Source organism: Catharus ustulatus, chromosome 7, assembly GCF_009819885.2.
Source record: "Catharus ustulatus isolate bCatUst1 chromosome 7, bCatUst1.pri.v2, whole genome shotgun sequence".
In the NCBI taxonomy this organism is placed as follows: domain Eukaryota; kingdom Metazoa; phylum Chordata; class Aves; order Passeriformes; family Turdidae; genus Catharus; species Catharus ustulatus.
Genome location: NC_046227.1, coordinates 14,072,451 through 14,088,361, shown reverse-complemented (window position 1 = coordinate 14,088,361; position 15,911 = coordinate 14,072,451). Strand labels below are relative to the sequence as shown.

General features: G+C 41.5%; 1 protein-coding gene across 4 annotated transcripts in view; it reads right to left on the bottom strand.

Annotated features, from left to right (window-relative positions):
- Positions 1-715: 715 nt before the first annotated feature.
- The window catches only part of PIKFYVE (phosphoinositide kinase, FYVE-type zinc finger containing), a 62,114-nt gene continuing 46,918 nt past the window's right edge, over positions 716-15,911 (bottom strand). For all 4 annotated transcript variants that reach the window (XM_033064304.1, XM_033064308.1, XM_033064305.2 and 1 more), the window contains 15 exons: positions 15,678-15,768; positions 14,604-14,664; positions 13,887-14,030; positions 13,580-13,700; positions 12,361-12,456; positions 11,566-11,649; positions 11,023-11,111; positions 10,247-10,411; positions 9,637-9,696; positions 9,029-9,205; positions 8,229-8,332; positions 7,843-7,971; positions 6,813-7,074; positions 5,289-5,363; positions 716-4,244 (listed from right to left, as the gene is read on the bottom strand). In XM_033064304.1, coding sequence (XP_032920195.1) covers positions 4,129-4,244; positions 5,289-5,363; positions 6,813-7,074; positions 7,843-7,971; positions 8,229-8,332; positions 9,029-9,205; positions 9,637-9,696; positions 10,247-10,411; positions 11,023-11,111; positions 11,566-11,649; positions 12,361-12,456; positions 13,580-13,700; positions 13,887-14,030; positions 14,604-14,664; positions 15,678-15,768 — 1,774 coding nt within the window. In that variant the 3' untranslated portion in view covers positions 716-4,128. The remainder of the gene's footprint in view (positions 4,245-5,288; positions 5,364-6,812; positions 7,075-7,842; positions 7,972-8,228; positions 8,333-9,028; positions 9,206-9,636; positions 9,697-10,246; positions 10,412-11,022; positions 11,112-11,565; positions 11,650-12,360; positions 12,457-13,579; positions 13,701-13,886; positions 14,031-14,603; positions 14,665-15,677; positions 15,769-15,911) is intronic.

Here is a 15,911-nt window from a genome sequence, read left to right as displayed (position 1 = left end):
ATGCCAGAAGCTGCTCAAATCCCACCACTCATCTTTACATCAGCAGAAGGCAGCACTGCCCCTGAATTGAGTATTCCATCTCTTCCTTGCTCATACCCCCATGGGGGGACAGGTTCTGATGCAGTTTCATACTGCAGCAGATGAAAGAACTCAGATTCACCTGGCAAAAAATGGTGATTGCAGATAATACAGGTAAAATCCTCAAGTTTTAGACAGGATTGAACAAGTCCCCTTCTCAGAACTAATCACAAATTATTTTGAGCCTTAGCAAGGAGGTTAACATAAAACAATCAAGAGAAGACATTTATTTTCAGGCCTTCTTGGATTTTTTTCTTTATCTAGTCCGCTTAAAAGAAGATTATGGAAATACCTGGAATGTGTTCCACATTGTGGCAGAACTGGGTAAAGGCACACCACCACCTGCTGGACAGAACTGGATCCCTGTCTCACACAGCACCGTGGTGAAAAGCAGCTGCAGAGAAGACAGAACTGTGTAAAAGGTTATTTGCACATTGTACTGTCACTGCCCAGAGGTGCTGCTCCATCAGAGGAGATGAGCTGCGAGGTACAGAGACAGGACAGGCACCTTCCACTGCACACACAGCTGGCACTCTCCAGCACAGCAATCCCTGCACAGTGAGCAGTGGCCTTGCCCCTGATCAAGAAAATGGGGTGCAATGAGTCCAAGCTGCTCCACACATAGAACAGACTCAAGCATATTTTAGTCACTTTATTTGTATCTATATACATTACATTTTGATTCTCCAAGTAGTCAAGGCAATTATTCTCATATAGTTTAGTACATCAAATTTATAAAATACAGCTGAACCAAGTTAGAGTAGAAATGCATACATTATTGTACATTAAGTGCTTTGAGTAATGACTAGTCTGGCCACCAGCTAGTGAGCAATTCATTTGGTTTTGGTCATTCTCACAAAGGAGACTCCACAGGTAACTCCCCTGAGCCCACTAGAATTGCTCTACCAGCAAGAGTCCCTCCTGTGCTTTTTGGGGACAGAATGCACCCCTGGCCGCTACAAGGCATTCTGCTGTCCACATGATGACTCAAAGTCATCGCTTCTGACTTGGACAAGATTTAGATATTTGTCTCAAGGCCTCAGATCAAAACAACAGAAGAGCCAGTGTAGCTCTGAAAAAATTCAGTCTTCATGTTTGCAACTGGGATTTACTTACACATATGCTAAACCTGTGTTATAAAGAAAGAAACAAGCTCTGACCAAAGGGTTCATCCTTAGGAATTTTACAGGGACACAGACCAAACACAGTCTCCCAAACAGCTCTCAAAGATTTGTTCTACATGAAGTACTGCTCTCTTTCTGAGAAAATTAATCTTGGTATTAATTGAAATGTCAGGACAACTATTATACTGAAAATGGAACACTTGAGGAGACCATTCAGCTGCTGGGATTTGAACTGGAAATGCTTACAGCTTTATACCACAGGACAACCAAGATAACCCATCTCCAGCTGATACTGCAGCTACTGTGATACTCATGACCAGTAGTTTACTCTTTACTCCAGTCTAGTCAGGACTAGTCTATTAGCCACATCCTGGCCAAAAATTAACTGTTGATAGCAGCTCAAGATCATTCCTGCAAATCTCTCCAGCTGCTGTAACTTCAGCCCAAGGAGGTCACAATTCACATGCCTCTGGCTCTGTTCATAGGCTGCAAAACAGTGGAAGATTCTCTCACTTCTGCAGTGCTGAGGTCCTCACGCTGTCACATGCAGAGGAGTATTAGCAACTGTCAGATGGTCCAGCTGTTTACAGCCATCTGCTCTGGCAGACAAGCAGCACAGAGCAGCCACACATCCCAGGATAAGGATATGTGTTACTGGTGACAGACCAGGCCAGTACACCACATTAGCCTCACGCAGGTGCCATGACACACATGCCCCCACTCGTGCTCCATCCACCAATCCACACACTGACAAAGGTGGAAGACAACACAATTAGCTGCTGTTGGGTTGCCTTAGGTGGCCAGGACAGTCAAGCTTTTCCCTGTAAACTTCAAGAAGCAAAGGAGGAGAACACATGTAAACTTCAGCTGAGACTGGAACATTGGCTGCATGGCAGGTTCTTCCACATCCATAAACCAAAACAGTAGGTAGAGGCCACAGAAGTGGGAGTAGCACTGAGCTGATACACTCACTGCTTGACCTCACTACACAAGGTCACACACACAGCCAGGCATCTTGGGAGAACATTTCAACAAAAGAGGCAAGATGTATCCCAGAGGTGATCAGCTGTACCTGATGCACTGTGTTGGACTGAAGAGACTCTGGGCAGAGGAAGCAAGAAGTACTATGTCATTTTTCCACAGCACACATCACTGCTGTCTTCAACACTGCATCCCCAGAAACAATTATCACATTGCACTGAGGAAATCCTTACACTTTTTTTGCTGCTGCTTCAAGGCTAGCATCTTTGCTCATCCTCTAGTGTTGCAATAGGGTGGGGAAGGCACCAACACAAATGGTTGTTGCCTTCTGGCAGCTCAGACAAGAGCTGCATTGGCTGGTTTTGGAGCAAACAGCTCAATTCTCACTCCTGGCCTTTTCCTTTCTCAGTGCTGCTCACTCTTGGTAACTCCTAAACAGCCACCACCATCTGCTGCAGAAAAAAACACTGAACACAGGAGGCAAACAAAATACACATTTCAATCCATAGTTACAGTGATGAGGGCATTATCAGGCAACTGATAGAGCAAGTGATCACTAAGAGCTATCCTGTCCCAGATTACACATTCATTTGATATTCTTCCATCAGAGACTGAAAGTCAAAGGACTTCCAGCCCTTAGAAAGGATTGACTTTGAAAGACAATATTCTTGCCTTTCAAACTCATTAAAACTCCTCTTATTTACTGGCCTGTATTATAATGAAACTAAAAAGTAAACTCATCACCTACAAAAATGAGTAAAAATTTTTAAAAATGGAAGTGATTATTATAATAATAGAGACTCACAGATCTCTGCACATCTTATCCATCATACAAGATACCTGTTAATTCAGGTTTTCCTTTTTACAAAAAACAACTACATTCATCTCCATAACAAAAAAAAAATATGTCATGAATGCAAGAAAAACATTCTCCTGGCAAAATTTCACCATGAGGTAATTGCATTGCTTGAAAGTAAAGGGGAATTGAAATGGATTTGAAGTGATCTGCCAGGAATGATGGCTGCATTAAGAAGAAAGCTGTTACTAAAGCAGTATGCTTCACTTTGTATAGCAACTTACTGCATTTACTAAGGAAAGGATCAATCTGCTTCATAATTATAATTAATCAAGTCTTGTTAAATTAAAGGGTATGTTAGTTACCTGTTTCCAGGAATCTGAGCAACATTCAGACCAAAGTACTGTCTAGAAGTGAAGGGATATGTTTTGAGTTTTGCAGTATACTGATGACTGACAACCCATTTTTATGGGATTCAGCTAAAATGCAATTATGACAGATAAACCATAGCTGTACTGCAGTAACACAATTTAAAAGATGAAGTCAGAGGGCATTATAGATGTGGAGCTGCCTTAAAAAAATACTGTTTACAGATCCCAGTAAGAATTAAAACTATGGAGCATAAACAGCACAAGTTATTAATGGATCCAAATAGGTCAATTACAGACCACTGCAACAATAGCAGAACTCATGAATTAACTTCCTTCTTCTCTCCCCCATCCCCATTTGGGGGCTTTATTTCACATTTTTCAGTACCAAGTATCAACTACAGAAACACGAGCTGTGCATATTCAACATAATTTTGGCAGTGCAAGACTTCCAGAGATCACGTACTACTTCACCATCAGGATCTGGACAGAATCTCAGTTCATTACTTACAAGGATCACCTTCCCTACTGACAGGAGGGATGTCATTTATCAATGCTGTTCAGTGGTACCTTACAGTTTAGATCCTTACTGAGGCAGGTTTGCTTGTTATCCTCCAAGAGGGGATTAAAGTGCAAGCAGATTTCACACTCTGCAACATGATGCGCATGGTCAGCGTGGACACAGAACTGCAATCCTCTTGCTTGCTGCTGGACAGACAACTGGAAGACAGTTGCCTATAACATCATTGTCCTCTTGTGCTTTCCCAATATGGGCTTTCGCTCAGCAATTCAGGCCCAGTCCTGTCCAATGGTCTGGCACCATCAGGAAATACTTGTCCATAGCTTCACAAAACCTGGTCCGGTACAGTTCTGGAGAGACCACAGTGGGCATCTTGCCTAATGTGTAAGAGTCAAGAGCAGTTAGAAATGGGCTAAAGATACTGCAGTACAGACAGATGTCACATGAGATTACATCAGACAGCCTAAACTTGAAGGCAACAAGACAGAACCTTATAAAGTTCAACAAACATAAGGTTTTGCACCTGGGAATGCAGGAGCACAGCACAGGCTGGGATCTCCCTGGGGAGCAGCTCTGTGAAAGGGACCTGAGGAGCCTGGTGGAAAGCAGCTCTGTAGGAGTGAACAGTGCTGCTGTGGTAAAGAAAGCCAGCAGGAAGAACACTGGGCTGCATCAACAAGGACATCACCAGCAGAGAGACAGAAGTCATTACCCCACTCAGTATCCCAGCATTATCTTCCACCTGGAAGGTGCTACTTCCAGGCCATACCTGGAATACTGCACTCAGTTTTGGTCACTGTTATACTAAAAAGAAAAAAAAAAAAAGAAAAAAAAATGTGGACAGGCTGAAGAGGGTCCAGAGAAGGGCCACAGAGATGATCCAAGGACTGAGAAGCCTGCCACATGCAGAAATGCTGCAAGAACTAGGTTTTTCAGCCTTGGAAAAAAAGGTTGCTTAGAGGAGACCTTATCACATGTTCCAGTATTTACAGGGTGGCTAAAAAGAAGATGGAGACTCATTTTACAAGTTGCCACAAGGAAAAGATGAGGGGTGTGGGATACAAATTATTCTTGGAGAGATTCCAGTTAGACACAAGAGTAACATTTTTCACAATGAGAACAATCAGCCATTGGAACAGTCTCACCAGTGAAGTGATGGATTCCCCAACATGGCACAGTTTTAAGATTCAGCTACACAGGGTGCTGAGCCATCTTGTCTAGACTGTGCTTTTGCTAAGAAAGGTTGGATCAGATAATCCTTGATGTCCCTTCCAACCTGCTATTCTACGATTCCTTCCTCTGTCTGGACAACTTAGTCACAAGTTTGCATGGTGGGGAAGTTGTGACTATCAGCAGTGTTATGAAAGCTTCAACGTAATAAGGAAACATGATCAAAATCTTTGCCTTCCTTTTGGACTTACCTTGTCCTCCCAATATGCCAGTTGACTTCACCACCATTTCAAGCTTTTTGTCCCAGGTAAAAGTACGAATATAGTCTGTTACAATAAAAAAAAAAATCCACACACAAATATGTTGTTTTAATCCAAGTAACACTGTTTTAAAATCTATTTCCCCCCAAAGAGGGCAGGAAAGCAATAGTCTTTCATAGTCAGAGCTTCAGTGTCTTCCCTACTAGTTGCCTCACTTTCTGCAATATTGATTACATTTGAGTAGGGTGAATACAATCTCTCAAGAGCCCAGCAAGATCACAATCAATTCTTCCTGTCCCAACAAAACAGGCTGGCCGAGCATGTGTGTCTTTATCCATGTTAGAGTGTCAAGGGCTCATTTACATTTTGCTCACCCTGATCCCAGAAGCCCCACTAGAAGCACTGAGGTTTGGACATCTCTCCATTTAAACCAGTATATCTCATCACTGCAGCCAGCTGCAGGTTTGATAGCAGAATGGAGTAACAGAGTACTTCATGAGTTCTCAGGGTATCATCTAGAAAACATTTTGATAGCCTGATACAGCAGACATGTTCTCTCTTCTTGAGAGTATTTGTTTGCCAGAGTTCCTTCAGATATTTGTGCTAAACACTGAAGGAACCGGTAGCTTCAAATAGCACATAAAATATATCAGATAAGACTTGACATAGGACAACAAAAAGCCATACATACAGGAGAAGCACATGGCCAGTGTAGTCCCCTCCTGTTTACCCCAATATTCAAGAGTCTACAAGCCTAGAAAGTACTAACAACTTGCAATAAACAGGAGCTTTGTTTGTAGCTAGGACTTCAATTCTCACCTAGAAATGTTACTAAAATGGCTTTCAAACTTTATCAGAATAAGTATAATCCAGACCTCCTGGCCTGAGATCTCATCTGGAAGCATTTCTGAGCTGAGTTTCAAGATTATTTCATTTCCCTAAGTCAATTCCACATGCTGCAAAATTGCTTTATCTCTAAGTTTTTTGAGAAGTTTGTCTGTTTAACTGTGTGTTTGTCTGTCTGTACTTTCCAGTACCAAATCAGGGGATGCATTACTGCATTGCCACCCGTATTATCCAGGTCAGACTATATGATTATATAAGATCTCATGACGTTTAACTTCTTTCTTCCAATCCTACAAATACCATTTCTCCTTAGAGCCCCCCTTGACAAGATTTAAAAGTCTATGTAAACATAACTAAAGTTTACACATGAAACACATAAAAGCTTCAACTGGAGTCAAAGTGTAGGTTAAACTACCTTTGAGGCCTCCTGCATATACTCACAGCAATGCAAATGCTAATCTGAGCCTATACAAAACCTGGAGAGAAGACTTCCAGCCTCCACTGTGAAAACATGTAAGAGGTGAGGGTGGTACTCCACCAGGGAGAAGGCAAGATTTCCTCACACACATCTCTCTGGTGGTGGCACAGTTCTAAGAGTACCATGAACACCTAAACCAGAAGAAAACCATTTCATCATCTGAGAGCAAGAAAATACAAAAGACAACATACCAATGATCCCAACAACCAGTTCATTGTTGGTATCATCACGACCCACCAGCAGGGAATAGTCTATGATGAGATGGCTGGAGAGGAACTGGGAATCACTGTGTATGGAGGCTTTCAGCACAGCTTTGCAATGGGAACGGATGTACAGAGGATTGTCCCGAACCATCTTGAGAAGGTTTTCATCCAGCAGGACTACATCACAAGTTTCCTTGCCTGTTTCTGTTTTAACATTTCTGTTCCGGAGGGAGCCCTTCAGGTCAAACACCTACAAATGGAGAACAACACTAATTTGTTTCATTTTTCTGGGTTCAAGGCTTCAGTACCTAACATTGGAAAAGGCAGCACAGCCAGTCAACTCTTTCCTTCTCTTTAGGAGGAAGACAATTAACAAAAAATATTTTGTAGAGAACGGCATGTAAACCTGGGTGAAAGCTCTGCCACCTCAATTCACAGGTTTTAGGCAAGTTATTTCACTAATATTCAGTCTAAATTAAGAGGAAAATTGTGTCTCTGCTTTTTATATTGTTTAGGTAAACTCAGTTTTCCACCCAGTTTCCATGGAGTTAATTGCTGACAAAAGCAGAGCCACTGAAGAGGGAGGTGGGTGGTGCATGAAGCACCAATTAATACTGGCAAGGCAAGAGACAGACCCATCATAACGCTGGAGTTCTCCAGTCCAAAGTCCTGCTTCAAGCAGGCCCTTGTTAGAGAAGGTTGTTCAAGTTCTGTCCAATCAAGATTTCACTAACTTACATAGAATAGAGTCCACAGTCTGTTTGGGTTTCTGTTTTGTAGTGGCTGAGCCCTCCTCATGATTTAGACAATAGATAACAAAAAGAAAACCCACAACATCCTTTACATCCATCTAGAATTCCCTCCATCCACTTCCTCCCATGAAAATTCCCTGTTTGAGGTCAGGCACTGAGATGCAGAGTGGAATGAACTGATACTATATAGGTTTAGAAGTGGAGTTTGTGACCCTGCTCTTTCACCCAGTCACAACACACAAGGGAACAGAACACTTCATTTTTACCTGAGCCATTTTCCTGCCATAGAAAAGGTTTTCCATGACAAGCAGATCCAGCTTCTTTTCAGTGTTGTTTTGGGAGTTCTTGTATCCAATTCTATATACCCCGAGGATTTTAGCCAGTGCTGTGGGCTTCTAATGAAGACAAGACATGGGTTAAGATCTGTGCAGAGACAATCAGCAATCCCATATCAGAAGCACCACTGCTCAGACTGTGTATTATAGTTTAGGAGTCTAAGCAAAATTTCCACTTTACATCTTAAAAACACGTTATCAGTGTAACTCACACTCTCCAACACTTTCTTTTATTTAAATGAAACACGTTAATAGAAACTTCTACTAGTCTTGAAAACATAGAACACTGCCTAAAATAAAAGGCTTTTTTTTAATACCTTCTGCTGAACTGCATTAGTGATGTAAGTGAAGTAGTGTGGAGCAAAGTCAAGGAATGACTGGACTTCCAGACGAGGCATTTGCTTCAAGATGAATCTATCATCTGTTTTAACATCAGACAGAGGCAACAGGGTTACATACAATAAGTGATGTACTATTTGCAATTTTTTTTAGAATTGTCACATGGTTTGAAAAATTAAAGCACTACAATTCCCTTAAAACCTTACCTTCAGAAGGTCATTTCTAGATTCTTTTTACTTCACATATTCTGAACTACAGCTTCCCTGGATTTCTATCCTCTAGTAAATCATGGACAAGAGACTGACTACACTAGATCTACCTCAGCTATACAGGCTTCCTATACAGACAACAGAAACAGCGTACAGACCATTTTGTTCAATACTTGTTTTATGTAAAAGCCTAGAAATGGTCACAGTTTAAAAAAAAAAAAATTAACAATACCACATGAGATTATAAGAAACACTGCGTCTTTAACAACAAGTTTTCCTTTAATTATACTCAAAGTTTTGTTTTCTGAGAGTACAACCCTTCTGTTCAATTGGCCTACCTAGTTGCTACTGCTGAAAAACAGAACTACATTTTGTTCTCCTGCATGCACAAAGAGAAAAATCATTTGATATTGAAAACCCTGGAACAATCCACTTAGTTTTCCCTTCTGAGTGGCCACTTCAAACCAGCAACCCTCTAGACAGAGGTTATCAGAGATGAAATGATACACTGACCACCACTATACAGAAATAACACCTCTAATTACAAGGGACGAAGAAGATGCATTTACCCTCAGTCACATAGAATGCAGCTCCAGACTTGCCCCCTCGTGCCTGCCAGGGCATGGAGTGAGAGAGGGATCGGATGAAATCCTCTTCACTGCTCCCCAGGATCACTTCACGCATCCTATGAAACTCCCCAGCATAATAAATTCGGCAGTAGAACTTGGCATTGGCATCTGAGAACTCTGCAAAAAATCGGTTTCCTCAATAACGGCATGCAACATGCACTGACTACTCCAGACACCACTGAGATTTTATTCATGTCTACAGAGGAGTATCATTGTGCTAAACAACTCTCAGGCTCATTGTAATTCAGAAGTTTTAACAAACAGGATTTAAATGGAAAATTGGAAAGTCAACTCCCTCTAGATTAGTTCACAGTATACGCCATGGGAAAGTGTTTGGACAGAAGACCAAATAAAAAAAATTTATGGAGTACTTTTGCAAAAGAGATTGATTGCAGTAAGTAAAAATTGCATTGCTTTTTTCTTGATTTGCTTTTCCTTTCATGACAAATACCAAGAAAAAACATTAATTAACATCAAGACTTCCACTACATGTGCATGAAGAAATGAGATTGTCAGCCAAGAAAAAGTTGTTATTTACAACTACTCACGGAGTTCCACATGGGGATTCACCACCTGTTTCTTCTGTCCATCTCCTCCATCTCCATCATCTGAAGGCATAAAGGGCATTCTGTCAGGGCTGTTCACTATTACTACCAAGAAAGCCACATTAGGTACTACTTGTAAACTCACATTACAAGAAAAATAATTTCTTTTTTTTCCCCAAGAATACAGTGGGAGCGACACACAGGGAACTAGAAATACAGCTATAATTGTATAATATAATACATATGCCAGAAGTGCACTGCTCTTTATGGACACAAATCCAGTCTCTCTCTCTTAATTCATTTTGCATGAGCTAAAACAATAAGAACTAAACAGTGAAAAAGAGAGTTCTGCTTAACTAGAGTCAATTGAGTCCAAAGACATTCAAGACTAGACTATTTCATATCCCTACAGTTCGCCTCTTATCACAAAGAAAAGTAATGTGTTTAGGAAAAAAAACATATTTGATGACCAAATTATTAATTTTCACTGTGTGCTTAGTAAACTTGGACTGTTGAAAATGTACGAGCAGGAGCATTCGGGGCCTTGCATACATGAATGAGGTTTGGGAGAAGTAACAACCCAAGAGAAAAGATGAACTCTGCAGTCTTGTACCTTGAGCCTCTGCTCCTTGGTTTTCTGCTCCCTCTTTGCCCATCTGTCCAACCTGGTAGTAAGCACTGTCAGCACCACGTAAGGTCTCTTTCTTCTGGGAAGACAGGTCTGGGCTCTTCCCTCCCGTGCCACGGAAGAAAGACAAAACACCAGATGGTTTCTTGGCTACAGAGAAAAGGAATAGAAAAGATGGTGTTGACATTTCCACAGGCAGTTTAATAACAGCATGACTCCTATGAACATTCCTCATTCATTGTTCTATCTAGTGGAATGATGCCATTCAACTACAACTCATTTGCTATTCTTCAGGTAACTAAGGTCTATGCGGGTGGATGATCTAGTGTTCTGAATAGCATCCTAGAGTGCAGAGACATTTCAAAGCACAGACCAAGAATGAGTGTCTTTAATACAGTAAGAACTTCACGTTTTCAATTTCAAAATATTTTAATGGCATCTCTTTAAAGAAGGCAATGCCAAAAGAAGGGTATCATATCCCACTGAACAGGTTAGATTCAAGAATAACCCTAGGTCCACTACATAATAGCATTAAATCAGGGAATGACTGATCTCACAAGAATCAGAGAAAACCACAGACCAAAAAAACCCCACACACTCCCATCCCTCTTGTGTGTTACATTATGTCAACACTAAGACTAGTCACAATTTCAACTCAGAATGCTGCTTTTTCTTCCACACATGAGCTAGAACCCAGGTTAAGTAGACTCAAGTCTGAGCTGAGATTAGCACCATGGATGATTTTGGCAAAACGGTCTTACGCTGTTCTGGCTCTGCATTGCGAAGTGGACACATGTTAGCCTCAGGCAGGCGGACAGGGCTGCTGCTCTTGGGTTTGCTGTCTGACATGCTGAAAGGAGAAAGAACAAAGAAGTCATGAACCAACAAATACTGCCACCCAAGACACTACTGCTTTATGCCCGGACATTTATTTCTCCCCCCTGCCTAAACACTAAGGGAAGAACACACCATTTAAAGGTATAACAGTGTGGGATTCTCCAAAGTTGTCCTCCTCCATATTCCTAAAAAATATCTCTCAGGGTCCATAGCAACAGCTCCATCCATGACCATAGCAAAGGCAAGAATGCCCAGTATTCCTGCCCTGCACACAGCCAAGAGATTAGGTGATGGAGCCTGCATGGTCCATAATGTGAAATGGAAACTCACATACCGAAGTATGTGTTGGCTACATGGAAAGAGTCAGATTCCATCAGAAAGCAGAGATCCTAACAGGATCCTAGTTTTGGCTTATTCACTATCATTTCTATGTCTTCACTTTGTCTACTGTAGCTCCTGCATGTAACCTGTTTGGTTGTAGTCCTTCTTCAGAACTGCTCTTCAGAGATGCTTTGGACAACTCATCCAGGGCATTTCTGTACTCCTTGCAACTGAAAGAAGGAGGGAAAGGACCCAAAATAATTAAGTGTTCTCTTGGAAACTCTGCAATACCAGCCCAAAGATTCACTTCCAAGACAATCACAAGAAACAAAACACCGCAGCAGAAAAACCTCTGCTTAATTTTTTCTTATCATTAGAACTTTTTTTTCTTAAAACAGAAACTGCTCTAGACAATACAGCAGGAAAAATACCCCCTTATTTTTCCCCCTCCCACAATTTAAGAATGCACTTCTTCAAAAATCTGCTGCCTTATGACATGCAAACCCAAAGGCTTACTGAAGCAGCTGGTGAGAAGAGCTGAGCAGTAGCAAGAGCTGCTATGACCAAAGGTAGGCAAGAAACAGACTGTAATATCAATACTAACAGCTGTTCCCCAACTCAGCTGCATTCCTCCAGCTGGAGAGGCTGAGCAAACCTTGGTTGCACTTTGTTCTCTAGTAATATCTCATTGAAAGAAACACCACAAAACTAAGTCATTTTTGTGTACTAGCATTCCACTGAAAAAGTCCAAAATCCAGTTGCACTTTCATTACCTCAGCAAAAAAAAGGAAAGAAACCCATCTCTGGCAGAAACTCTGACATGGCTTAATGTAGAAATTCTGTCATGCTTGTTCTCGATCATCAACATTTAAATATTTCTCAAACACAAAGGCTGCAAAAGTACAAAGTATGTCAGATGAAAAGCCAAATCACACCAGTACCTGAGAGCAAAGGCTATGATGGAGCTTGGTTCTTTCTCACAGACTGCAATAGGTACGCGCTCATGTTCGTACATTAAGTAGTGCTTATCTGGGTCACTAAATGAAAACGACAGACTGTTAGTAGATCATAAAAATTTGTGGAAAGAAAAAGTTTTGGTCAAAACCCCAATCTCATCACTGCACTCCCAGGCACAAGCTGCAAGTCTCAGCATGGAACCAAAGCTCCCCAGATAAGCTTCTCCCATTAGACACATTCATAACTACCTGGTTAATTCTAAATGGTAGAGTGTTAGGGAAATCAGCATTTCAAGCAAGCTGCATGGATCAGAAGACTGGCTTTAGGTTAGAATAAGAGTCTATTTCTGTTTAGCAGCCACTGTTTCTAATGGTACCAAAACCTGCCTGAGTTTGGTTTGACTGTCTAGCAGCATAGCCTGTAGAGTGAACTTAGGGGACAAACCTGGACTGTTTTCTAAACAGGCAGTTTATCACAGAAAATTCCCCAAAGCTTCCTGGATTCTTGTGTGATTTTCTTTCATTTATCTTAGGGTCCAGTCATTTAGCTTTTACCTCATCAGCCCAAGGCCTCCGCTCCTACACTGGAGTGGGATTCACAAGTTAAACTCAGGCTGCCAAACGTTAGGCTCATGTCAAACGAGAAACACTACAAAGCACACAGACCAAGTAGCTGAAGGACTTTGCAGCCTGCCCATCTTCACATGAGAGGGACACTTGAGGGCACATGCAGTAGCCATTGAACCTGACCTACACCCAGACAATGCCAATTTGAGTCCAACCCTTGGAAGAGGTCTGGAAGCAAAAACAAGATGCAGTCACGTAGCTTTAGTTAAGTCTTTGCTAAGGAAGGGCATTTCCACTCCCTCCCTGCAGCAATGGAGTTAGAAGACATCTTTCTCCCCTCTTCTCCCATCCCTTCATCTCCAATAAGAAGTCTGAGGAGGCATGCCTGCTAAGAGGAAGAGAAACTGATACTGGCTTTACACAAGGGCGGATCATTCACAGGAAAGGTGAATAACCTACAATCACCTGTAAAGGACACAGAAAGCTTCCTACCTTGACAAAGTTCTCTAGCTCATTCAGAGGCAAACGCAAGTAATGACTTTAATTATACACTGAGCAAAGGAAGTATGCATGGCTCTGTCTGCAATCTGACAAGGTTGCTAATTTTGTACATTTTATGTAATTATGCAGTACTTACAAGGGGAAGGGAATGGGGTTATAGTTGTTTCCAGGCAAAAAGTTAGCCAAAATAGCTTTCATAGTAGACTTCTCTTTCACTTGGCTGTCTGTAGATCCCAGTGAGTGTCCATCAAACACATCTGGAACAGACAAATGTCAAGTCTGCATCACAGTATCAAAGTTTAAGCTGTTAATTCAGAAGGATAACTACAGGATAATTCAGAAGGATAACTACAGAGTTACCAGTTATTTGTCATTTCCTAAAAGCATCTTGTGGACTTGGCACAGAAAAGCAGAAGGAATATGAGATCACAACTGAATTATACCTTCTGAGCTGCTTGTTGTGTCCTGTTCAGAGAGTGTGCTGGCACCAGTTATATGCTCTGATGCAACCTCTGGAGAGGTGGGCAGTTGCAGATGGGTTGAGCCTGTGGAGCTCTGACTTGATAAAGTCGTCAGGAAACGATCCTCTGAGAGTACAAGCACAGTTAAGGACAGAAGAAATTATTTTATATGGCTGTCAGAAGTGATACTGTTTGCTATCCAACCCAAGCTATAACCACAATCTACTTTCAGAAAGTTTTTACTTGGAAAGCAGGTAAGGTCACACAGACCAAAGGACTGGGCAAGTTCATCAAGGTAGCACATAACCTCCAGAAAATGCAACTCTTACAACTACTACCTTCAGCTCTCATAAACTCTCAGTACGCTTTACAGGCAACAGATCTCAGCACCCATAACCAGATCACATAAGAGGCAAAGGCATTTCCAAAATTCCATGTAATTATTCAGTTATTTAGAAAGCTTCTGAAAGGTTTTTAACTAAAGTTTGAAGGAAAACCCTTGTTGGCCAATTTACTAATCACTAGTAATTCAGCTTCATATTAGAAGCAGATGGCCAACTTCTATCTTCTATCAAATGTGACATGATGGGGATTTGGTGTTTCTCTGATTTATCAAATTTGACAAAAGCTCCCATATTATGTCAGGGAAAGGGTTACAATATGCTTCTATTGGCATCTTATGAAAAATCAGTAACAGACCTTTCTCTCCATTTTGCAGTGCTGGAGAAGCATTGCGTGGGGAAGCATCCATGGTACTGATCTAGGCAGAATAACAAAACACCAGTGTTGATGCCGAGCTCTTTACAGCTGTATTCCCTCCTGTGTGGAACACTCACAAAAGCAGATGTATTAGAACAGAGCACTCCCACCCACTTCTCAACCTCTGCATGTCACTGTATCTGTTAGCACAGGAAAAAGACCAACAGCAACTCAAGTTCACAGGATGTTAATGATGGCAGTTACTGGTGTGTGTTGCTTCAAACACTACACTCTCCCTCTCTAGGAACCTCCTTCCTGCTAGATCAAGATAAGGTTTGCTTCAGCACCTAAACAAATGCGCGTTAAGTGGAAGGGACATGTGTGCATGCAGCAGAGCAAATCCATGGTCTCTATGGGTTTTTAGTGCACCTTACTACCAAAGAACTATTGGGAGTTCAGCCTCTTGGTATGATGCTTATATTGTACTGCCTTGCAACACAGACATTTCCTCAGAATTCCAGCTTCCCAAAGTTCAGCCTGCTGGCATGTGTATCCCTGGACAGAGCTCTTGAAGAAGCAGTCCAAATTCATTTATTCATCCCTTCAGTCAGTTCCCACAGGGCTCATCACAAAAGAGGGATGACCCTGAAAAGCCATTTTAAGTCCTTCCTGTGTCATTTGCTCTACCTCTCAATATTATTTGTATTTTCACAAGGGATGCATTTAATGGGCAACAACCTAGGGTTGAAGGAGATGCCAGTTCCTATCCAGGCACACATTTGACAAGGACTGCAGCTCTCAGCTGGCATGGTTCACTTCAATACGACACAAATATCACAGAAAATCATCAACTCCCATTCATAGTTAGTCTTCCCCTCTACAATATGGTTCTTAGTTTACATCTTTTAGGAAAAGATACATATAGTAACATGCAATTTAAGCTTTTACAGTTGAAAACTATAGGATGTAGTAAAACCAGTTACTGATTATTAAAGAAAACTCAAGCGAGTCTTAAGACTATTGTCTTGCCCCAGAAAAAAAAAAATTTTGAGGTTTACAGCCTGTTACCCATACCTTGCTTTCTTCACCTTGCCTCAGTCTTCCAGGGCTGGGTGGTACTGACGGACGTTTTCTCCCTTTCTCTTGTTGGAAGAGATCCTGTAATCTTTAACAAATAATAACAATAAAACAAAAAGAAACAACCCACATAAAACCACCACCACAGAAAAACTGATCAAGGGATAGGTTACTGCTGTTACCTCTGAATGACACAAGCTATGAAGTTTCTCCATACCAGAATACAGCCAA